Source organism: Eleginops maclovinus, chromosome 12 (assembly GCF_036324505.1).
Source record: "Eleginops maclovinus isolate JMC-PN-2008 ecotype Puerto Natales chromosome 12, JC_Emac_rtc_rv5, whole genome shotgun sequence".
In the NCBI taxonomy this organism is placed as follows: domain Eukaryota; kingdom Metazoa; phylum Chordata; class Actinopteri; order Perciformes; family Eleginopidae; genus Eleginops; species Eleginops maclovinus.
In genome coordinates, this window is record NC_086360.1 from 21,424,415 (window position 1) to 21,449,910 (window position 25,496).

Genomic DNA, 25,496 nt, shown 5'->3' on the forward strand with positions numbered 1-25,496 from the left:
AAAGGAACATGTAGACAGTGCACACAAGGTGAACTTTACTCTATGCATTTAACCCATCCTAGTATTTGGAGAAGTGGGCAGCTATTATACAACAACAAGGGAGGTTTGTGGGGGTCCGATGCCTTGTTCAATTGCACCTTGGGCCATGGAGTTTGGTGAATGTTTTTTTAATAGCAATTTCACTTGTTAACATGCAGTCCTAATTAACCACCATTGCCCTTACTATACAAAATAACTAGTAGTAGTAGACTCGTACTAATATTGGTTCATTATTGTATACATTGAATACATATACATACCCAAGTCAGCCTCGATGTAGAGACAAAGTCAAATTTGCTGCCAAAGGTGAATGAAAGGAGCAAAATTAAATATTACACAAACACATTTCCTACCAAACCTGTCATGGTACATATAAGTATCCTATACATGTATGTTTACTGTGTGTATGTAAGTTTGGTGCAGCGGCCCCTCTAGCTACACTGAACACCTTGAGGTCACAGCAGCATTTTGCTAGACAGGCTAGCTGCTTCCCATTTAGGTTATGGATGTTTATTACTGCCTTGCAGCTGTCACTCAGTTTAAACCAATATGTAGCACGATGGCGGCTCATCGTGAAACAGAGAGGATCGTCTTCTGGGAAGGAGGAAGGGCCAGTAAAATAAGTCATGTCATCCAGGTCCCTCTATGTTTCACAAATGTATCAGTTTCAAGATGCATCCAAGTGCCATGTATTTGTAGTATGAAATGGGACAGTATATAAGGTAATGCCCTTCGCTGTCTGTCTGTGTCTTTATCTTCTGAATACATCTATCAGTCTAGAAATCATCGGGCTATTCATTTTTCTCACACTTACAGCACCTGTTAGAAAGCATACACTCCTGTAGAAATTGCATATAACACATTCAGTTGATTATATAAACTCATACGTAATTGTAATGGTTTGGTGTTAATAATGGAGATAATAAAGGTATGGAGTCTGATGTATGTATGTATGCTTAATATATGTGGATGGGGGTTTGGTTTTCGCCACATTTTGATGATAGACATTAAACTGAACTGACTACTTAATGTAATGGTTTATGTTATAGCAGTTTTTGAGAGACAGTGTAAGGCAAGTACACCCAAGTGGTAAATCATCATTGTTTCAGGATTCATTATAGATCTGTTTATAGCCCTACTGCTGTGGAAAAGTAGCTGGTTTTGCTTTGATGCCCACTTTTATGCGAAGGGAAATGAAAAGATGTTAGATTTGATTGTTTCTTTGTCTTTGTATTGGGTGTACAGCATATAACCACTCTCCTACTATCCTCATAGTGAGTCATGTGATATTTTGTTTTTATTTTTTTGTGGCTTTGCAACACAATATTACAAGTATTTATATCAGATGTGTCTGGTTTCAACATCAGGGTCAGACCCACCATGCCTTCCGGCTTAAAAGGTACTGTTCTATCATTGTCACATTATCTCTGCTCGTTTGCCTTTGCAAGGACAAATTGTTCAGAAAGTGAAAACATGCAAACATCCACTGTTTGCACTTATATTTGTCAGATTTAGCAACTATGTCTGCAGTGTGCACTACTGAGACATTTACCCTCTTATGGAAACCAACTGAGTACTTACAAGTATGATGTTTAATTATTTGGGAAACTGCCTTCTCATCTTCTAAACTATTCATTAAATGGGTATTACATGTTCTTGTGTCAGAACAATAAGTTAATTTTCACTGGAAATAATTGTGTGATGACAAGTGAACACATACATTTTCCCAGCCCAGTGTGGTGTACAACTTAAGCCCAGTGTGTTTTATGATTCACCACATCAACACGTACAAAAAAAATAAAAAACTAACTTTGATGACTGTCTCTGCCCAGCATGTGTATTTATGTGTGGGTGTGAAAAGTTGTCTACACTCAGAGGCATGTTGTCCTTTTCCTTTTGAGAATTTAATTATGTATAAACTATATACAGTATGTGTCTGTGGGCTTGCATCTGTGGGTCTTGACCCCTATGGTAAGAGAGCAGAGGAAATGGCAGAGCGAAAACCACACTAAGTGAAGCGTGGAATGTTCTTGGTTTTGTGATTACATTGGCGTATGTGCATGGGGAAACACAAAGGGGACCGTCTACTGCCAGATGAGAGGTTGGGAAAGTGCTTGGCTTTGGCTCCCTTTTGACTTCAATTTTGGTTTTTTCTCACAGTTGAAGGAGTGTTAGAGCCTGCGTTCACTCTTTAATACTGTCTGTTTATCTCAGTGCAGTCTAAGTGAATCTATTTTCCCCTTCATATTGCAGCTGCTGAGGAACAATGCATGACTGCTGTCGGATTTGAAATAATTTGGTTCAGGGGTGTCCTAACTTTGTCAAAACAGTCAACTCAGCTCATCTTGCTAGACATTTAGTAGATACACTGAATACAGAACCCTAGAAATAAGGTAGCACATCAAATAAGATTGGCCACATAACATTTTTAAAACCCTCTGAGAGCACTTTGTGAAGTGATTTTATTTTCCGATCAAAGACACCACAGTGGATACCAACTGACGCAGCACTGTTTTTGGAGTTGAGATCAAACTGTATTTTGCACTTTTCACTGTGATATTATTGGAAATCAGACTTGATTCGTTTTCTAAAATACATTTGGATGGATACGCAGCTGCATGAAATACTGGCATCAATAAATGTGTCCCTGTCTGCTTCATGATCTATATGGCCTTAATCCTCTTCATATTATGTTAATACCCAATTAGTATGCAATGCTTTAAATGAAAACATGTTCATGACATTGAATCATACTTTAATCAATCTAGCATGCTCATCAGTAGGCATGTTCATTATAGACATGCTTCACATCCCAATACATCATCTAACAACCTGAACACATCCAAGGGAATTGGTTCCTCTTGTAACACTTCTCTGATTAACAAAAATGGAAAAATTGTTATTTGTCATGCCATGCATCTGATGCCCTTGGTGTTCTGCCTTTATAGCTGTGTCCAGACCCATTTGAGGAGCAATTTTACAAGTTATGATAGAGATTGAGAGTTGCGTTAATGATGCCAGATGGGCAGAAACTCAGCCATAGAGCTAGACTAGGGTTTAGGAACCTGGTATGCAGAGCACAAGTATGTATGCCACAGGGGCTAATCCTACACTGGTCCAGAATGATGAACACACATTAGTCAAAGGCCACCAATCAGGGCATAACATTGTAGAATTGTATAAATGGGGGATGGGCTGTGACACAGTGCCAGGCTGCGCTTCATGTTAGCAGTCTAGAGCAGAGGTCTTCAACAGGGGGGTCGCGACCCCCAGGGGGTCCGCGGAGGTACTGCAGGGGGGTCGCGAAATCTTTGGTTGATTAGACAATTTTTTATATATATATATATTTTTTACAAACCGTTTTTTCCCACAAATTGCAATGTCTTTAAATGCACAACACAAATCCAAAATATTATAGCGAACGGAAAAATGGAGGCAGATGTGCCAATCACGAGGCCGTGTGACACACGCTGGCTCATAGACATAATATTATGTCTATGCGCTGGCTCTGTCAGGTTCCCCGTGATTGGACGAGAGCCTATTCAGGCCCCAGTTTACTGAAGACCCAGACACAGGGATGCACGCAGCGACATTATTGAGAAGACCATACATATAAAATGGATCGTTTTGTAACTCGAGCGAAAAAATCAACAAGCACAAGCGAGATACCATCCACCAGTGAACATGCAAGTGACGAGGCAGAACCTGCTGCGCCTGCAGATGTTGCAGCTAATAAGGGTAAGCGCAAAAGGGAGAAGACACGAAAATATTCAGATCATTATCTGAAGTTCGGGTTTACCTTTAAGGAGACAGATGGCATTGAGTTTCTAATGTGTGTCATTTGCTCTACTGTTCTTTCAAATGAATCTATGAAGCCATCAAAGCTGCAGCGTCACTTGGAGACAACACACAGCCACTTAAAAGACAAACCTGTTGAATACTTCCAAGCTAGCCTCAAATCCCTCCAAGGTCAACAGACATTGATCAGAAAATCAGCCAAAGTTGGGGAGCTAGCTTTGAAATGCTCTTATCAAATTGCTCTTCGGATTGCCCAGAAGAAACAGCCATACACACTTGCTGAGGATTTAATATTGCCTTCAGCAACCGATATGTGTAAAACCATGTATGGAAATGATATTGACATTAATAAACTGAAAACCATTCCAGTGTCGGACACAACCATAGCTCGCCGTATAGACGAGATGGCATCTGATGTGAGGATGCAACTGATAGAGAAGCTGAGGTTGGCAGATGCATTTGCGTTACAATTAGACGAGTCAACAGATGTGTCGAAGGACGCCCAGCTTCTGGCGTTTGTGCGCTTTGTCGATGATAAGGAAATGCAGGAGGAATTTTTGTTTTGTAATTGCCTCCCTCAACGCACAACTAGTTCTGAAATCTTCAAAGTGATCGATGTTTTTTTCAGAGAGAATGACATTCCGTGGACAAAATGTATTGCGCTGTGCACTGACGGTGCAAGAGCCATGGCTGGTTTAAAAAGTGGACTAATCGCGCTTGTAAGGGATGTGTCTCCGCAAGTGATTTGGACGCACTGCATGCTACACAGGGAGTCACTTGTTGCCAAAGATATGAGCGCTGAATTGGCAGATGTCATGGACTCGGTAGTGAAAGTAGTCAACCTAGTCAAGAAGAGCGCATTGCAAACACGTCTCTTCTCGAATCTCTGTGCTGCTGAGGGAGAAGAACACACTGCGCTACTCTACCATTCCGAGGTTCGGTGGCTTTCACGTGGAACAGTGTTGTCACGTGTGCTGGAATTGCACAAGTCTATTCGGGAGTTTTTACTTCTCCAAAAGCGCACAGAGCTGGCTGCACTTTTCAGTGACAATGTTTGGGTCACCAAACTTGCCTATCTTGCTGATGTTTTCCCTGAGCTGAACAAACTGAACAGTTCAATGCAAGGCCGCAATACCCATGCCATTCAACTGTATGACAAAATGGAAGGCTTTCTAAAAAAAATCAAAAGGTGGAGGGAGCGCATCGGGGAGGAAATATTTTCCATGTTTCCATCAGTGGATGAGCTGGGAGATTCTGCTGTGCTCTCGCCCCCCATTACACGCGCAATTCTTGCGCATTTGGAGGCGCTCGAGGGACAATTTGGGCACTACTTTTCTGAGGCTGACTCCTGGCGCAGGGACAAGACATGGATACTGTTTCCATTCACAGACAACGCAGCAGACGGCACACACCTGACAGTGACGGAGGAGGATCAGCTAATCGAACTATCCACTGACAGTACGTTCAGACACATATATGACACAAAACCACTCACCCAGTTCTGGATCTCTTGCCAGAAAGACTTTCCGCAATTGGCAGGAAAAGCCATGATGAGCCTTTTGCCCTTTGCCACAACCTATTTTTGCGAAAGTGGATTTGCCTCACTGACTTACTTGAAAAACAAATACAGGTCAAGGCTGCAGCCTGAGGCTGATATGACCCTCTGCCTGACAACCTCCATCCGTCCAAGGCTGGATCAGCTGTGTGCTGCTCATCAGGGTCAGACATCTCACTGATGTGAGAGTACGTGTGCCATCCACAGATGGTTTGAGGATTCATTGTCCCATCTACATGCATGTTTAGTGTTAAAATCTCATAGCTCAGTGTTTGTTTATAAATGACAGTGGCACAGCCACTCTGCACCTTGTACTTGTTTAAAGTTCAAAATTTATTGTGATTTATTTTAATAGCCCTGTGTTGTGTGCAAGATATATGTTCATAAATGGCAGTGGTACGGCCACACTGTACCTTGCACTTGTTTAAAATAAAAACATGAATATATTAACCTGTGTATTATTTGAATAGCTTAGTATTGAATGTACAATAACAGTATCTATGTTTACACACTGCACTAGGCCCCGTTTAATATAAAACACAATTGTATGCCATATTAATAGTAGGGGGTCCCTGCTCCAACTCTCCATCAGTTTGGGGGTCCCTGGCCTGAAAAACGTTGAAGACCCCTGGTCTAGAGTATTTGTCTTGGCAGACTGTTGTACCCTACAGGTAGCAGGTGTGTCTGGTTTAACAAACTGTGTGCTCCCTTGGATTACATATAATCTTACTGCACATATGGTTTTGCACAACACAATAAAGCATATATATACAGTATATAGTTGAAACCGCGCTGTTGGATGCAGCTATCGCACTGAATACTGTAACATTATTGTGAAACGCTATTATATGTTTTCACTCTTTGTCTCTCTTCTCTGTTTCTCAACAGCAGCAGATGGTGAGGAACCAACTTCAGCAGGTGGGAATTTTGTATGCTTGGTAACATGATTTCCCCTCGCGTGTGTGTGTGTGTGTGTGTGTGTGTGTGTGTGTGTGTGTGTGTGTGTGTGTGTGTGTGTGTGTGTGTGTGTGTGTGTGTGTGTGTGTGTGTGTGTGTGTGTGTGTGTGTGTGTGTGTGTGTGTGTGTGTGTGTGTGTGTGTGTGTGTGTGTGTGTGTGTGTGTGTGTGTGTGTTTGTGGGTCTGAGAGGGAGAGTGAAAGCTCTTGTACTTTCTAAATCTTGGCCGTGCCCCCTTCTTACCTTCATTACCAATGACTCTGGTATTGCCTCGCTGATCGTGCCTGGTCAGCAGCACTGATGGTTATATCATTTGCTAGTTCAGTTCAAAAGGCAGGCCCATTGAAACCTCTATGATAGTGGCACTCGTGAAATATTTTGCATTTTTCTGCTGTAGAGTTTTTAGATTGTTTTCAGAACATCAAATTCCAATTCAGTCCCCATGATTGCTTTCACTTGATTGCCTTTTGTGAATACCTGAGTTTTTTGTGGACGGTAATTTCTAGGGCTGCTTTTGAAGAAATCACTCCCGAGTGTGTTTGAGCATTTACTTTATAATCCATTTACTTAAGAGTAGCATTAATATGTAACAATTTCAACATCTCAAAACTGTCTTTTATCTAAAGTAGACTGCATTGCATCCTTAAATGCCATTAGCGTCAGTCTAAATGTAATGTATCCATTTCCTTAGGAACACATCGAGTGTTTTTTTTTTGCAGCTCTTACTGTTAGTAATAGACAGTAAAGTAAAGATCTGTGAATTATCATACAGACAGTTCCTTTCCTTAGAGACCATATTTGATATTGAGGAATACTGCATCTCATTACTGAAAAAACTAATGCAGCAAGAGTTTTATTACAAAAGCAAGACCACAGAGGACAACAGTAAACACGGACCTGATTTATCTTCATCAGCGATACAATTAAAATGTCACTTCACATCCTGGTAAAGTACTGCGACTGAATACAAACACACTACTCTAAGTGAATCCTCAGCATCTAATTGTCATTGTCTATAATTCTTTCATTGATATTAATCTCTGCTGGTTTATTTGAGATCAAATGGGTTAAACCAAGAATGATTTGTTTAGATAAGACATAATACCCCAGAAATCAAAGCAGTTTGTTGTTGGAATGCTAAAAGCTTAGTGTAATCTCAGACTTTAATCAGTTAGTCAGAGAATAGCAACATAAAGACATGAATACACATGGGCATGCATATACACATACTGTGAATATACTTATACTACCTCAAATACTAGCGAAAATGAACAACTTAAAAATCAACATTGAAAAGTCAACACACAACTCATAGTGGCATAGATGTCACACAAAATATATACAAAGCTTAAGTTTCCCAACTGTAGTCAATGACTGTGAAACATAGACTTACAGTGCAGTACAGTATACTTATTTCGTCTAAATAAAATCAACTGATACATTTATCCATAGCATACATATGGTTTGAATAACTGTGGTATTTCCAAAGCCTGTTTTATCTCTCTACTGTACACACTTTAGATAACACAGGTAGAATGGTGCAAACAGCGCAGTAAATTATTATCAGATCCGAAAAAATGACCCGAATTAGGTTCGACTTGTGACCACTGACCTGGAACTACACTTAGAGAGAAAATAGGACAGGGCGATGTGGAAAGCCAAATTACTCATGACAGGTTTGAAAAATTTAGCATATCAGCTGCTATTTCACAGCCCTTATATAGTAAGTTGAATAAACATATTCATGCCTTTTGTCTGCAGACATAGAAAAGGGAGCATGTTTAAACGGTGTTTCTTTAGATCCTGTATTATCGATTTGATTGTGAACATTGACCCACATGGCATCTGAAGCTATTGAAAGTATCACTATTTAAAGTTTGAGGTTGAGATTCTGCTTAGTGTGCTAAACATAACAGAAGATGGAATTTAATTATGCCCTGCGAAAATGTAATGACAAAAATAGGCACTTTATCTTCTCAAGGTTGGATTCTTCATGTACATCTAGGATAGCCTTTTCACAATGTAAAACATGGGACATTTTAATAAAAATAATAATACAAAGTACGGCTACCAATACTACTTCCACATTCCCTTTCCTTTGCTGCAACACATACCACAGAGATAGCAAACTCTGAACAGAATGATACAATGAATAAAATAATAAATGTAGAGACTATAATGTCGGCCTTTTTGCTTCCCTTTTTTGGTTGTGTTTTAGTTAGTCCGTCAACTTAATGTTGGGTATCACTGTGACCATTCCACTCATATTTCTTAAATGTGTTGAATGTTATTTGTTTCTTTATTAAATCTGATCACTTACACATCGAAAGCAATACATGCAAATGTTTCGCCCCCTTTTTTAAATCAGGTTATGATTAAAATTGGCATCATATGAAGGGACTCTAATAACCACATTTAGAATAATGTTCCTTTTGAACATCCATCTTTTCATATTTTCAGATCATCACGTGTTCTCTTTAGTGGTTTTCAGCACCAGCTCAGCATGAACAACATACTGCGTCGTAAAGGTTATCTGTATGATATGCAGAGCATGAATACAGCCGCAAAAAAAAGAGTGGAGTAAAGTAGTCCTGAGCAGAGAGGTCAACTTCGAGCTCCATGTACAGAACACAAATTGAACGTTTGCACAGACCATTACAGGAGCAGCACAAATGCCATCACAACAAACACCATAAATGCACGAGCCCTGTGGTTGCATCGTGCCACTGAAACCTCAAGAAGCATAATTGAAGTTAAGGTTAAGTGGATAAGTAACAGTGTCTTTGCAGAACGCAGAATAGTCTACCATTGAACAGGCTGGAGCCAGTCTCTGTCTGATTATCTTGAATCTTATTAGGTTACAGATAAATTCTCTTACCATATACAATTTGGCATTTCTAACAAACCTTAGAATCAGGAAAAGAAAAGACCTTTGGGAGGCAGGAACACCGCTCTGACATTTTCATGGCATTTAGTATCTGACAAAACAACCTCCATTTCTGCCTTTCTCTCGATCCTCAAAGAACGATGCTGATCTTCTGCGTGACCTCTCAAGTTGAATATGTATTTGACATATTCAAAACCATTTTGTTTCTGCATGATGCTTACTTTTTTCCACTTTTAAGTGCAGTGGTTTGACATTGTCAAATGCTGATTGACTGAAATAGTCAGAATGGCAAGGGCACAGGAGAAAAGAAGGACTCACTAAAAGTACGAGTGTATGCCGGCTCACACTAAAGGCACTGATGTAATATTGGTGGTGCAATGCCAACTTTCATCAGTCAAGGTGAAGGATGGGTGCAGTGACCATGAACCCGTGAACCAGTGAAGCCATCGTAGAGAAAAAGCCTGGGTTAAAATAGATTTGACACAATTAGGCCATGTCAGACTTCTCTGGGATGTGGCTGGGTGCACATTCAGGGCTTCAATGTAAATGTAGCACTCTTGAGGCAGGTAAAATGTGTGTTTTTAAGACCTTTATGGAAGTTTAACAAGGTGGTTGATGGGCTGGCTTGCTAACTTATAACTGTGTAAAATAGATGAATTGGAACTGAAATGTAGAGTTGATTATTTCATTTTCAGAGTTTTCATTGGCAGTCCACTAAATTAAATCCTGAATCTTCTCGATGTAAAGGTTTTTCAATAAAGGTAGTGGATGTACCTGCAGTTTTAGGGCAGTTGTCAACACCCAGGACGGCAGCATATGCTTGTTTGTGTTAAGTCAGAATACTAGATTAAAAGCACTACCTCCACTGCTGCTGAAAATGGTCAGCTGGCCACACAGCCTGACCCACTTTCCTGGGATGAGCAATAATCTTTATCAAGGAGCAGTCATTAAAGCTTCATCTGACCTTCTTATGACCCAGCCAACGTGAAGGCATCAGTAGCAAGACCTTGTTCCTTTTTCCCTGTATTTTTTATTGTTAGTGACATAGCTGTAATAGTGTATGTTGTCAAAGGTTTTTTTTCTCTGAATCTCTTTTATAGAAAAACAGGGGGACCAAGAAGCTCAGTTAATTATGTCGCTCTTATGAAATCAAGTGAGTCTTAATACCTCAAGCTTCTCAGCTTCAATGGCACACTGTAAAAAAAGTGGTGTTGTAAACCTTATCTTTTATTAGTGGCTATGTTTTAAAGTCTAATAAAATTAGTGTTTGCTACTAAATAAGAAACAAGATATTGTTTGTAACAGCTGTCAGCCAAAATAAAAGAGCACATATGTAGCTTTAACCCTGGAGTTGTCAGTCCTTTATGATTGATCTGCAAGGAAACAAAGGATGCTTCCTTGTGTTTAACCACTGGTCAGGTTTTCACAGCTGATAGATTGGACTCTGTTTGGAGCCAGAAAAAGAAATCAAAGCGTTTGTGCAGGACACAACGAAGCTCACATCAATCACTGAGCGAGGGTTGGCTTGTACAGCGGAGCCGCAGCTGACATTCACACATGAAAGCTGCCAACGTTTCTTGCAGACATGCGTCACAAAACTTGCGGGCTGAGTGAAGAGAGCATCAGCTGACGGCCTGATGATATCTCATCAGATGACACACAATGACCACCTCCCTACCTTCACTGGAAAAGATGCATGCTGTGTCTTTTGAAAAGATCTGTTGTGATCTCCAGTTTTCTGTCCTCTCATCCCTGCTGTTTCCATCATGACCATCATTACTTTTTGCGTTCATGCTTCACTGAAAATGCTCGGTTGTTGTCGGAGTGGATTATTGTCTTTGAAGCTTAAAATAACACTTATTTTCTAAAATCGAAATACGTAATATAGTGTCGCCTTGAGTCTTAAGCGGCATCATGAATGGAAGTAAGAAGAGTCTTTAGATCATCATTCACTGATGCATTCGTGAATTTCAACCCCCTTGGGTGATGGGAGCAAAAGAAGGTGATTTCCTTTTAGCAAGGTTACTTTGCATCACTTCGGCAGAGAAGTTTTAGTTGTTTAATATGGCGTGTCATGCTGATTAGACGCGTATATTTTGTGTGTGCTTTTCATATAAAAAAAAACCAAACACATTTCAGACTCAAACGTAGTTGACTTACAAATCACACCCTCTATGTATCTCACACAGAGTCTCTCTTTCCATCTCTCTCTTTCTCCCTCCGCCTCCATTTCTCCCTTTTTCTTCTGCTCCATGCGCTCTCCATTAGGGAGGCTGTCAGTACGCCTTGGTGCGACTATAGATTGTCACGTCAAAACAGCCCTGAAACCTGTCGCCCCCCTCTCCCTCAGAGAGCAGGGCCTCTGTGAAAGCTATTATACGTTCCTCTGTTCAACTGATTAGCCACCACTCTCATTATTACCACAGGTCCTGGCATTGAAATGGCATGACTTCGATAGGATTAACTTGTTTGTAATTCATATCCAGAGGCCTACTAATTCCAAAGAGAGAACAATAATAAGCTTGCCTGTGGTGTTTATTTATTTATTTACTTGACTCAGTTCATTTTCAGCCTTTGAATTTTCTGGGTTGGGGCTGAAGTCTTAAATGGTTGAGCAGATGATGTAGTATACAATCCAAGGCTGCACCTGTTTACTGACGCTGTCACATTTTGTGTTCATGGCTTCTCATTTGTCAAATTGACTTAAGAGTGCATGATAGTCTTACCCTTGAGACTTCTTCTGCTCATTTATCGTTTAAAATGAAATAAGAGCCCTGTCAGGGATCAGTTTGCCTGTCAACACTAAGGTATGACTGTACAAGACAAGAATAGAAATTGAATCAAGAGACCAACATTTCCAATGAAGGCCCATATAATAACATTTGTTTTGCTTCTCATAGATTATTCTGTCGAAAGACTGGCTTTAGATTGATCATGAGTTATCACATACACCACTAGACTTTCTACTCACATCTGTCTTTTAATGTTCAACATGTGCTCAGCTCTACTCAGGTTCGCATTAATATTTCTATGGTAGACCTGTAAAGTTTTCCAATCCAATCTCAATCCACAAAGTTTTGACAGCAGTGGTGCAGCGCTATGTTTAAAAGATGAGATGGCTATTGGCAAGCCCTTGAGTTATGAAACCAATAACCCTACGTCAAGGCCTCATCATTTGCATTTGGCCCCAGGCGGCAGGTTAGTCCAAGAAACATCTTAGATGGCAGTCATATGGCACCATAGTGTGGCCACTGCCAATAAAGTGATATATAACTGTCTCATATAAATCTGGTTGTATTAACTAATTTAAAGCTGTGGTCTTCACCATTTGTCCCAAAGAGATGACATTATGGGAATAAATGGAAAAATAGTGATTATTTTATGGAAATGTTGTTTGCTTAATCCCCAATGAATGGATTCACTAGCAAAGCTTCAGTGTTCATTACACCCAAATAGTAAATACTAATAATAATAATAATAATAATAATAATAATAATAATAATAATAATAATAATACATTCATTTTAAAACCGCTTTTTTTTTTATTTTAATTTTTTGTTATTTTTTTGGGGGGGGGCAGCAGTGGCTCAGTCAGTAGGGACTTGGTCTTGGGACCGAAGGGTCGCCGGTTCACGTCCCGATCGGACCAAAAAAAAATATGGAGTGAGCTGGTAGCTGGAGAGGTGCCAGTTCTACTCCTAGCCCACTGCCGAGGTGCCCTTGAGCAAGGCACCTTACCTCTATCTGCTCCCTTGGCGCCGGGTACCTGGCTGCCTCTCTGTTCTGCCACCTCTCCTCTGCATGTGGTTGTGTGTGCATGTATTTCCTCTGTGTTTGTGCATGTATATCCTCTGTGTGTTTAATGTGTGTCAACACAACAGAGTAGAGAAAGCAATTTCCCTGTAAGGGATTAATAAAAGTATGTCTTCTTCTTAGGTCTTCTTTTACAGGTGCTCAAAGTCACTTTACAGAGGTACATAAAAAGAAAGACAACAAAAAAATAAAGGAAAAGTCACATTAAAACCGAGCAATGTCACAAAAATCGCACATTAAAAGCCAGTTTGAAGAGGTGAGTTTTTGTGAGTTTCTTGAAGTTGCTGAGGTCAGTGCAATCTCTGATGGGATGTGAGAGTGAGTTCCAGAGGGAGGGGGCAGCGACGGAGAAGGCTCCATCCCCCCAGGTTCGGCGCTTGGCGCAGGTGGGGATGGATAGGAGGTTGGCTTCTGATGAGCGGAGGCAGCGGTAAGAGGGTGTGGTGGTGCAGCAGGTCTGTGAGGTAGGAGGGGGCCTTGTTGTTGAGGGCTTTGTGGGTGATGAAGAGGACTTTGAAGTCGATTCGTTGGCGGACGGGTAGCCAGTGGAGGTTATGGAAAACGGAAGTGATGTGGTCTCAAGAGCGGGTGTGGGTGAGGAGGCGTGCAGCAGAGTTCTGGATGTATTGCAGTTTGTTGAGGAGGTTTGATGGTAAACTGTATAGGGTGCTATTGCAGTAGTCCAGTCGTGATGTGAGGAATGCAATAAAGAGAAGACAATGGTCATGATGAATGGGTTACTGCATACAAAGCAAGAATACATGTTCTTAGTGGCTATGAATATGAATTCCCTTGAAAATTAATGATGTGCACATACAAGCCTTTTCATCACTGAGCTACTCTGACCCATGCACAGGGTTCAGTATACACAACCTTTGATTAGCAGAACTGTGGAACAACCACATGAAGACACTTTACAAAATAAGTGTTTGAGGTCATTTGGACATATTGAGTTCACTTGATATGTAGCAAAGCAAAGAAAGGAGCACAACTATTTGTAAATAAAATGTGCAAAAACGGATCATTCATGCAAATGAAAGCAGTCCTCATTTAAAAATATATATATATGTTCAGTACACATTTAATCATTTTATTTTATGAACTTTCCGAATAAAGGCTGGATATAATACGACTTTATCTACTGGTGATGACCATTTTTCATTGAATGAGTTGTTCTGAACATGTGTACTTCTTATCTATACATGTATACAACATATTTCATATACAGTACACAAAAGGGATCCTTGAGTGAAGCATACATTTCAATGTATCAATTCAAATCTACTTTTATGTCTTTTTTTTTCTTGGATTTTAATTTGATAATATAATTAGACAGATGTAAAGTTAGCCACATAGAAAGATCAAAGTTCAGTGGCATAGCTCTGTTCAGTGTCAAAGTACTGGCAACTATTTAGCACTTTATGTTATTTAAAAGGCAGCACCGATGACATAAGCACACAGAAGTCCAGTTTTTAGTCTTCATGTTTACCTGTGCCTGATACCCGGCGGAGCAGAAAAAGTCCATACAGTGACTCAAAATATTTTGCTTTCTAGAATAATATTGATCATTTGCAAAAAACACAACTAAGCTAGTTGGTCTGTGTTGTAGTCTAATAATATCTGTTTCAAAACAAGCGTGTATTTATAATTGACACATTCCCCACTAATTGCCTATTTTATCTATTCATTGGTTTCTCTTGCAATTTATCAATGTACAGTTGATCTCACCCTGGTTAAGTAATTCACTCCTCTGCAATCTTGTGTGTGTGTGTGTGTGTGTGTGTGTGTGTGTGTGTGTGTGTGTGTGTGTGTGTGTGTGTGTGTGTGTGTGTGTGTGTCTGGTGTGTGTGTGGAGGAGGCATGCATGCTTCTCTGAACATGTACATAATAGTGCTTTACCTTGCAGCTTTTCTGTGCTCTCCACTTAGCGCTGTGAGGGTGAGGTGCTGCCTCTCTAGAGGCCAAATATTCAATGATTTTTAGACGGTGCCTTGGGCTTCCCTCCAGACCAAAGAGACCAGCAGCATTTGCTGAAAGCCAGCCTCCCCCGCTCTCCTGTCATCCTCAGTTTTGCCTGTCAAACTTGTTTTACTTATACGCTGTCTCTCAAGGTCCAACTCAGTGTCATTTATGCATTTAAACTTCAAGCACACAGGCAATGTACACTTTTGATTAGTTGAGTTTGTTTTTAAACTTTGGCTGAAGGTTTTTGAGGAACTTTCTGTCACTGTTGGCATGGTAATGCTCATTTTTATTCACGCACACACTGAAAAACACTTTGCTACACCAGTGTCAATATGTTACCTAGAGCAATGTGTACTCATATGCAGTGCAACGTTAAAGGTGAAGCTCATTATTAGCGTTTCCTGGCTGTTACAAAAAACAAAAGGCTGGGAATAAAATACCTCTAACATTGTTTTCTGTCTCTTTCCCTATGCAGGACCTTGCCATCCAAACCCATGCCACAACAGAGGAATATGTGAGATCAGTGAGACTTACAGGGGTGACACTTTCATTGGTTATGTCTGCAAGTGTCCACCTGGCTTCAGTGGAGTGCATTGCCAGCACAGTAAGTCTGATCCCTGACTCATCTTGCCTTTCAAAAAACCCAACACACACACACTTCAACTCTCAGTAAATATACAAAATAATAGGGTTTGTAAGGATTTGGAAATCTTCTCTCCTTTTATAAATGTCCATTAAGTAAGATGTGTCTGTTTGATGTGTTAAAAAAAAAGATATTGACCTTGAGCAGTGATTAAATGTCAAACAGCTGGCAAGAAGTAAATCACTATTGAAAGGACGAGTTCAGCAAAATCATCGCGGGTTTGGTAGAGAAAGGAAATGCTGAACTGGCTTTCTTTTGTTGAGCATGCTCTTAACAAAGGTTAGAGTCAGAAGGTTTTTGCTGCCTATGAGATAATATTTTACGTTAGAACAGGGCCATTGTTCTCCAGCTTGGTATTTATGCTCTATCCTTAAACGGACTTTCTGAACTCTTAAGCTTCTAACGCTATGAAAGTAGGCACAAGGGTAATGGCTATTGCACATGGAAGGTATAAGCCAATGTGAGTGTGACCAGAACCAGAAACTTTACAAAAACCTGTAAATTGTGAACTGCAGGCTTTGTTCCATGATGTAATCAGAAGTCTAATAGTTTGTTTTGATGTTGTTGAAGACATCTTACAATAAAGAAAGCGAAGTAGAGAAAAATCGGAAACATCCCTTTTAATAAACAACAAAGGCGTCTATTATTATTAATATTATTAATATTATTAATATTAATGTTATTAATATTATTATTATGATTAATATTATTATTATTAATATTATTATTAATATTATTAATATTAATGTTATTAATATTATTATTATGATTAATATTATTATTATTAATATTATTATTAATAATAATAATATTAATAATAATAATAATAATAATATTATTATTATTAATATTATTATTATTATTATTATTATTAATAATATTATTGTTGCAAAGCTTTCTCTATAGTCTTTACAACCAAGCTGTTTGATTTAATAACTGTTCACGTCAACAACAAGGCGAGCCAGAGTGAGCTTTTAAGATGTTTAAGAAAGTCAAGTTTCTCTTCTTTATATCTGATGTAGTCTGTTTCACTTGTTTTACCGTCCTCAGCTGTTTTGAAGTCAATTACACAGCAGTGTCGAAGCTAGCTTATGTCAACATCACTATCACACAGCACTGCTTACGAAACATGTTTAGCAAGAGGAGTGAAAGTCGGCGTCAATTAATTAGGGAAAAAACCCTCGTGATTTGATCACACCAGATGCAACACCAAATTGGGTCAGGGGTGCAATGTGGGGTGGGGAGGCAATGAACCCTTCCCCACTTCCTACCCCCCTTACTTCCAGCGCACTTGCTCGTACAACGCCCATCTTTCACCTCAAACTTCACTGACCTCGTAAGTGCTTTTGTGTGGGAGGAAGACTCTGGATTTTTTGTTTTATTTCAATCTCTTAGAGGCACTTATATAAGAGATTGGACCGTTAATGTCAACAAAATAAATGTATGTGCATGTGTTAAAGCCCCATAAGCAACATTTCAATGAAGGGTTGATATTTAACTTGGTGTTTAAAACAGCCTGGCTCTGATTATATGCATAACCAATAGCTCCCAATTAATGTGGTGTTTCTGTGTGCAATTGTAAGAGATGCATAACAGTGAGTTTAACAGAAAGTGTGCATAAAAGGACCAAGATGTCTGAAATGGGACGCTCAAGCACTTGACGATTTGACATTGGGACAGCTTTAAGCCCTCAAGCACTTACCTGGTATGCGGCTCAAAGTCTGTGAGTCCTGAAGTGTGGACATTGGGATTTGGCACAGGTTCCCATCTTTGCATGTGGACACACAAACACACACACACACACACACACACACACACACACACACACACACACACACACACACACACACACACACACACACACACACACACACACACACACACTAAAAAAGTGAAAAAGGAACCTCTGCATTGCTTTTACAGAGGGTGAATATGTCACATTACAGTTGGAGCCACTATCAGTTAGCCAGCAGCAGAATTACATAAGCATAGCATACATATAGTATTTGTATGTAGCTCTTCATCTGTTAATGCTAAATCTTGCTAAATCCTGAAGTATGATATATAGGCCAAGTCGTGTGGCTGCCCTGCCTGCGTGTGTGCGCTTGGCTGAGCATTGCATTAGCCAGCGCAGCACAGTTGTCCTTCATTTCATCGCAGGTGTGCTTCTAAGTAATGGATTTAATGTATCATGTTGCGATCTGTGTGGTGGGATGGATCATTATTGGTTTGAAAGAGAAAGAAAGATGAACTCGAGGAGAGAAAGAGAGATGTTAACCAATACTTACAGACACCATTTATACCTGTCTCTTTACTCTGCCACACAGACAAGGTTCAACAAGACAACAATTTAGTAGTGAACTGAAAGAGAAGGATTTACCTTTTCCTGACAGTCAGTGTCATTCTTTATTTAACCCCATATGATTTGTCCTTACATATTTAAAGGAAAGCTACACGAAAAAGACATTGAACGAGTTGTCTGCATGAACAGCGTGTCACTGTGTTTATCTCCAACCAGAATTGTGAGAAATTAGCCAGCGTTCATTTCATAATTCAGTTATTGTTTTCTATTAAGCCCTTAGGGTGGTGAGAAACTGATTTCATAAGGGCTGAATACACATTAATATCTGCCAATTTTCTTCACCGTCATTACAGTTGAATGGAAGAGAGTAGGAGTGAAAGGGAGGAAGAATTTTGTTAATCATCAAATCTCGCGTCTGGATAATTCCTGCAATTAAATGATAAAGGCAAATACATAATGGTTCCTGTTAGAATGACAGCTAAGCGGGCTTTGTTATGGCATCGTGTTGGTGCTGAAAAGGAAAAAGAAAACACATGACTGCAAATAACACAAATCGAAGGGCCTGTTAGGCATTGAATCGTATTGTTTGATTACATTTGTATTTGATGTTGATTCTAATGAATTAAAATCAGTAACCCAGACCAATGTATTTGTTATACTGTGTAGTGTAACATTATAGAGTTGTTGCCTAGCCCTGATTTTTTTACTGTTGCTCTTACTATCTCTCCTTGCTCCTTCAGTGCCAAATCCAATTTCACACCTTTGAAACTTATCCTAAATACATGCACTACATATTCTGCCTGTTACACCGTTTTTATTAAGCACAACCAGAAAATGAAGTCGCACACGCAGAGCAAGGAGCAGCTATTTCTGACTTGTTTGATGGGCACATATTGTATGCACTAAATGTCGACTGCTTTGTTTCTTCTGAAGAGTTTTAGATTTCCATGTTCAGGGTAGACATCAGATAATCACAGCTGAAACGCTTGGCACAACACCCATTCAAATGAACGTTTTATGAGTTTGAGTTAACTCAGCCACTTTATATGCAGCTTTATCCCTCAGGTTGTTGTTTCTGTCTTATAAAATATTGTGTAAATGTGAAATTACAGCGGTGTCTTTTGATCATTGCAATATTAATGTCCTTCTGCTGGATTGAGATTTATCCCATCGAAATGATTTACGGTTTTATTTTTTTAATGAAACCCACTTTATGGGTTTCATTTTATGCAAGTTTTAGTAAGTCTCAGTTCCAACACCACTTGAAAAAAAAACAGGGTTAATATCGAGCTAATGTCACTGCTTCATCTTTGGAGCCCTTATTATCACAAAGTCATTCATCTTTAGAATATTGTGGCGCCGCGTCTCTTTGGTGACAAGGGGAACAAGTGGCACGTTATTGGGCGAGAAGCCAAACATTGTAATGACCTGTCACATTGTGAAGATTGGGACTGATTATCTCAGTCTTCATGAGGTTGCAGATTATTTTAGGGCACACATCCGCAGCATATGAAGGACAAATTACACTCACATTCGCAGCCTATGAAGGACATGTGTGTAAACCTTTGTTCTTAGCCTATCAAGGACAAATACATGTATAGACTGTTGGGAATTGTATTGGCTGTTAGAGGGCATTGGTGTTTTTTTCACAATGTCTCACCATAAACAGCCGTGTGTAAAAGCCCACCTTGCAGGTTAAACATGCTTTTAATTGACTGTGTTGCAGTAAAACTAAATCATGTGTCTGAAAGTTAGCAGATGAGACAGAAAAAACATCTCTCTCTTCCCTCTTTCTGTTTCTAAGCTTGATTTCCTGCAGCTTCTGTGCTACTCTTTCGAGGATGTTGGTTTTTCTACGGTCACAGAATAAATAAAGAACCCAAGTTGTTTTGGTTTAATTGTCTCTTAGATGACTGGTGTTAAGTCTTTTTCATTCTTCCTTGGACTGCAAGTGCTTAGAGCAGATTCTCTTGCTCTTTGATCAATAGGTGTCTTTTTTTATGACACACCAGCAAGGCAGGATTGATTGATGTTAAATGTAGGTTGTGTGAGATCTTTTTTTAAAGCGTGGCCATGTTTTTGGTTATTGACAGTTGCTATTATGCTGAATTAGCCCTGCTACTTCCACAGTTTCTTGCCACAGGATAACCAGCCAGTATTTATGGCTGTGGCTTCACTGCACAAGAAAGAGATAGACTCCATACGGACAAACCCTGCTTACTCCTTGTTACAACAGTAAGGACTGCATAGTGACAACTTCAGTGTGTTTTGCAGTTCAAAAGGAAGTATCTAGTGGAGCCTATGTCTTCATCTCTAATGTACTGGCCCTCTGGCATATGTGTGTTCTGCTAAATTTACAGTGTAAGGGCAAGATGATAGCATAGACAATAGAACTACAGCCCGAGGCAACATGAATGAGCATCAATAGGAGAGTTGTTATGTACATCTTAACCGTAAAGCATTTGACTACAACAAGAGACTTTATTTGTCGGGTACTAGGCGGAGGCGGAGGTCCTACAGTGTTTCCCAGTGCCTATTCCTCCCCCGCGAACACTCACCACTTTAGCGGCACACCTCTGAGTGGTTACCTGTACCTCTTAAAGCGAAAAATGACTTGCCCTTCTCAAACCTGCCACTGCTTCACAGGAGGTGACTTTGCAGCTTGAGTTTGTTGTGATGGCACAGGGTAGGAGAGAGCCCTTGTTAGCCGGCATGTCTTCCTCTGCTCCGATGCAGGCCACAGAGCGAGGACAGCGGGTGGGGTGGAGGGATATTGGTGGGCTGGTGGTTTTCTGCTGCCTCTCACCATGATTGAGGCAGTTGTTATCTCCGTCTTACTGTGAAGCTGCACGGTAAAAGTCACCACATGAAAGATCACGATAAAGCATGAAAATGTCCTTTTCCTTTTGTAGCTGTTAATAGAATATCACCAGGCATTACAAATCCCAAATTATTTCAGTTTTGTATATAAATCTTCTTCTCTGACATCCAAAATAGTGTTTGTTGGAAGGAGCGAAGTGCTGAAATGCTTTAAACAGTGATGTATTGAACCCATTATTGTGTTTGTAGAAAGCAAAATGGTTGACCCATATTTCAAATGCATATATACTGTATACACATGTCGCAATTCCATAAGATCATCTCAGAGGTTAAGCTTTAGAAAGTGCTGTATCTATTTTGTTTAAAGCTCTGGGGGAAGCCTTACATTAATCCACTTAATGTCTTAGATCATACAGTATGAAAAGTATAGCTGAATTGTGTTTGAGGGCATATTTTCGACTTTGATTTAAGTTTTTCGGGGCAGGCTTAGCTAACGGGATTAGCATGGTTTATAAGATGGTGAAAGAAAGTTTGTTAAAGGAAAACTTTTCCTTGGTGATTGGGTGGAAGAAGTATTTTGTCCAAAGAAAACTAACCTATTTTCAAAATAAACAGCATTGGTTTAGTCACAGTGCCTGAGGTCTGTTCTGCTAGGTATAAATCTGCATCCTTTTTAAAAACTTCTGGGTTACAAGTGTTAGGAAGTTTTACTGGAGTTATACTAATCTGCACGCAACTTTTATTTTTATACTAGCATAAATAACTTTTAACACAGGTTTGTTTTCTCAGGATAATTTATACCTATTCTAAAATGACGGACTTTTTCTTATGTTCCTCTACTATTCTTCTTCTTAGGGTGACTAACATACAATATTCCGAACTAAATGCCCTGTTTCAACAGCAGCATCAGTCCATAGTATATTATCTGGTTATTCACTCAAGATTCTCTCTTTTATAATTGTTAGAGTTTTTCAAGGTTAACACCACAGATCCAAAAATGTGCCTCATTACCTGAAGGGCCCTCAGATCTATTGTGAACACTGGCATCCTCAAGGCTCTCCCTGCCGCACTATTACTGTGATGTAGAGCTGTGTGGAGTACAAGGCCATCTCCAGACACCTCCTCTCTGCCTTACATTCACAATCCCACAGCCCACCCACTGCTAAGGCTCTGTGGCTGGAAATCTGCATTTACAGGAAGAGATGAGTGTAGAGTATCCCGAGGGAAGGGGCCATAGTCGACCAAAAATCCAAAGAATTGACCACAATCCCACAGCCAGAGCGTTAGACGCCAATGATTAACAACTCATGGAGACCCGTTGAGTTTGTCTATATGCTCTGTGTGCAGATCAACATGGAAAGTGCTGTTGTTATAGCTCAAGGCACATTTGATCCTTTTTCTGCATAGCGCCCCACATTTATGTCGCTGGAAAAACATTTGTATTTCAGTTGAATCATAACCTGGTCAGTAAATCCTGCCGTTAAAGGGTATTTTATGTTGGGTTTTTTTCTACTTATTTTATCTGTTTATAGACATTATTGTCTTAAACAGATTTAACTGTTTTATGAAAACATCATTCAGTTACCTCAAAGATAGTTGATTATTCTCATCGTTGGGCTATAACAGCATACCAGGGATGATTTAATTCCCCCGTAAAATGTTCTGGAAAATGTTTTTTATATAATAATTGTTTTTCATTCTTCTTATGATGACATAAGAGCCAGTCATTTCAGTGGTTTTTACTAACCTAATAAGGAGAATTGGACACTGCAAAGAAAGTCTGGCTGAAATGTTCAGAACTAGTAAAACATTTGCTTCAATGTACATTTAATGCTGAGGTTGTGCGACGCCGACATGCTATTTTCAATCCAGACACATGATTTGCTTTTATTATGTTGGTTTCTGTTCATATATAATTATATATACTGTCCAGCAGTGGCTCAGTCAGTAGGGGCTTGGACTGGGAATCGTAGGGTCGCCTTGTTCAAGTCCCCGAACAGACTTGAAATATGGAAAGTGGACTGCTACTTGGAGAGGTCCCAGTTCACCTCCTAGGCCCTGCTGCGGTGCCCTTGAGCAAGGCACCGGACACCTCCAATCCCCCCTCCCCATTGCTCCCAGGGCGCTGCACGATAGCTGCCCACTGCTCCTAGTCCTAGGATGGGTTAAATGCAGAGGACAAATTTCACTGTGTGTGCTCGGCTGTGTGCATGTGTGTGACTAATAAAGAGGGATTCATCCTCCGATTCTATCTATCTATCTTACTGGTGTCTGCTTATACTTGCTATTTCTAGATATACTTTCTATATACTGTTTATATACTAAATGTATGTATAGTTCATTTGGTATAGGTGGAATCCCTACTGACATGCATGGATTTTCTTTGGAGTATAATATGATTTCACAATTTTGCTGGTCCACCATCTCATTTAACGGTCTCGTCTCTCAGGCTGTCGAAGGACAAAACTGTTCATATTTTCTTGCAGTCTGTCTCAAAGGGCCTGCATACATATGGAATAAGTAGGTGGAAGAGAAAATGGTCCTGCAGTGATTCTCAGCTCTCCACTGAACCGTGACCTTTGGCGTATACACAGTAAAAAAGAACAAAATATATCTCAATTAAAAAGATAAATATAACATGCAAAAACAGAGGGCACATGTCTCACGTATATAAAGCAAATGGTGTGACCTTCTATACTTGGTCTTATTAAAAGGAAATCATAGTCTTTAGAAGACACTCCTACTGTCAAATCAACTGAAGTAATGCCTTAAGCATTTGTTGTTCAAATCCTAATAAAGGGCAGAAAAGCAATTATTTGAACTATTGAAACAATAGACCTACTAAGAAGAAGGCACACCAAGTCAGTGACGAGGTAAAGTGAACTATGATAACAGTAACAGCTAGATATGTTTTGTTAGCTTTCACTGCCTTTTGTTGTATGTGTGCTACAACAAAGTGAAGGAGCCCTTGTGAAAGAGCGGCGTTGTACTACTAAAGTCTATTTTCTCGGCTATCCTGCTGCTCCTTTTCCGTATCCCAGGAGCTGACCCTATCTAGTCTCTGTTAGAGGGCATTTTGGATAACAAGCTGAGGAAACAAGCTGGATCATGCTGTTCAGGGCCACCTATTCTGTGCTACTGACATTAATGTTTTTTTTTGTTGCCGTCTCAATAGAGCCTTGAGCTTTACAGATCCAAACTGACCTTTGGGCTTCCTCAAGTTTATTGAATAGTAAGGAAGACACCACAAAGTATATACCAGGATTGTTCTATGCTTGGGCCTGATCTTGTCAGCATTCGCCTGCAATATATCATTGTTGATTTTTTTCCATATGCTGTCAGTAAGCACTCGATTCTGCAAATTCTGCCAAAAAAAAAAACTGCCGTACCGACATACTCTCAGTAAGATGACCTTTCTTGTTTGGAAAGGTGGTACTTTTCTAGCAACATTAAAGTTGAGGCATTTTCTCTTTCAACGATGCATCTTTGCCATTAAATCCACATGTAATGGTGCTGGAGGCCTTCTGGTAGTGGAAGCTTCATAAAATGGTCAGAATAGTGGCTTAAAGTGCAGTCTTGTTAGTGTTTTAGGGAAAGGCCAGCACTTTGGGAAAAGTATTAATTTTCTATAGTGCTTCAGGAGAGGTTTTTCTTAGAGCCTGGATTTCTTCAGTTGTCTGCTGTTGACTTCCCAGGACCTGATTTTTTTTATCTCAATGTTTCACTTAAGTTAATAAGTTGTCGGTTACCAAGTAGTGCAATGTTTGACTGTAGTAATTATGTTATCTAAGTAGTCAAACTGTTGACAAAAGCAGAGAAGAATTAAGCATTTAAGTGATCTTGTTTTTTTAGTTTTAAAGTGTCAAAAACACAAACTCCCCCTGCCCACTTATTAAATGAATCATGCACCTCATCAGGGTAAAAAAGTGTATGCACCTGCGAATAGAAATGTAGAGTTTACTGAGTTTAACTGCTGAGTCTTACTATGTCAGAGACAAAGGAGACTTACCTAGCAACATTAATGTTTTTGGATGTTGTGAAGAAAAATAGCAAGAAAATAATTAGATGATTATTGTCAAAAAGGACTGTGGGTGTATTTATTCAATTTAGTCCGTTTCCTCTACCCCTCCCTTATTCGCTTGTCCCAGAGGACCCATTCGCCTGGTTTATCCTTCCTGTGGAGGAGTTTTAGAGAACAAGCTGTTACCGGGGCCTAATTGTGTAAGGCCCCTTCGGACACTTGAGCTTACTTTCACCTCCTAGCCCCTACAGTAAGGATAAACTTTTTGGCAGATGGCCAAAGCATAAATAGAGATGCATTTCCAAATCCCAGGTGGCAGAAAAAGAGTTAGACTCAGTCCTGCTCTGGCTTCTGGCTGCCACTTCAAGCCAAAGTAGAACACTGCTAAATGTTCAGCTTGAATAAACAGAGCTGCATTATTTCAGCTTGGTGAATTTGTCTAGCCAAATGAGTGTTAGAGTTGTTCTACAACACAATGAGTTCAACATGACTGAAACTAAGGGTGATGGTGTTGTTAGATCGTTATATCATTATTCCATCTCCTATTCAATCGTAGATGTGATTCACTGTGGAACAAATTATAAAAGAGTGCGAATGGCCATTATGGGAATGATAGTACATTTTTTAGCAAAACATTCATGAAGTCTTCTCTAGACGGGGGAGGATAGATGAGAGAGAGGGTCAGCGAGGAAATTAA

At 39.8% G+C, this 25,496-nt stretch overlaps 1 protein-coding gene across 2 annotated transcripts in view; it reads left to right on the forward strand.

Annotated features, from left to right (window-relative positions):
* LOC134873900 (EGF-like repeat and discoidin I-like domain-containing protein 3) overlaps positions 1-25,496 on the forward strand; it is a 96,863-nt gene that overhangs the window by 19,026 nt on the left and 52,341 nt on the right. Inside the window, exons 2-3 of one of the 2 annotated variants that reach the window (XM_063897807.1) lie at positions 6,281-6,310; positions 15,489-15,617. In XM_063897807.1, coding sequence (XP_063753877.1) covers positions 6,281-6,310; positions 15,489-15,617 — 159 coding nt within the window. The remainder of the gene's footprint in view (positions 1-6,280; positions 6,311-15,488; positions 15,618-25,496) is intronic. The other variant, XM_063897808.1, reaches the window with a different exon arrangement.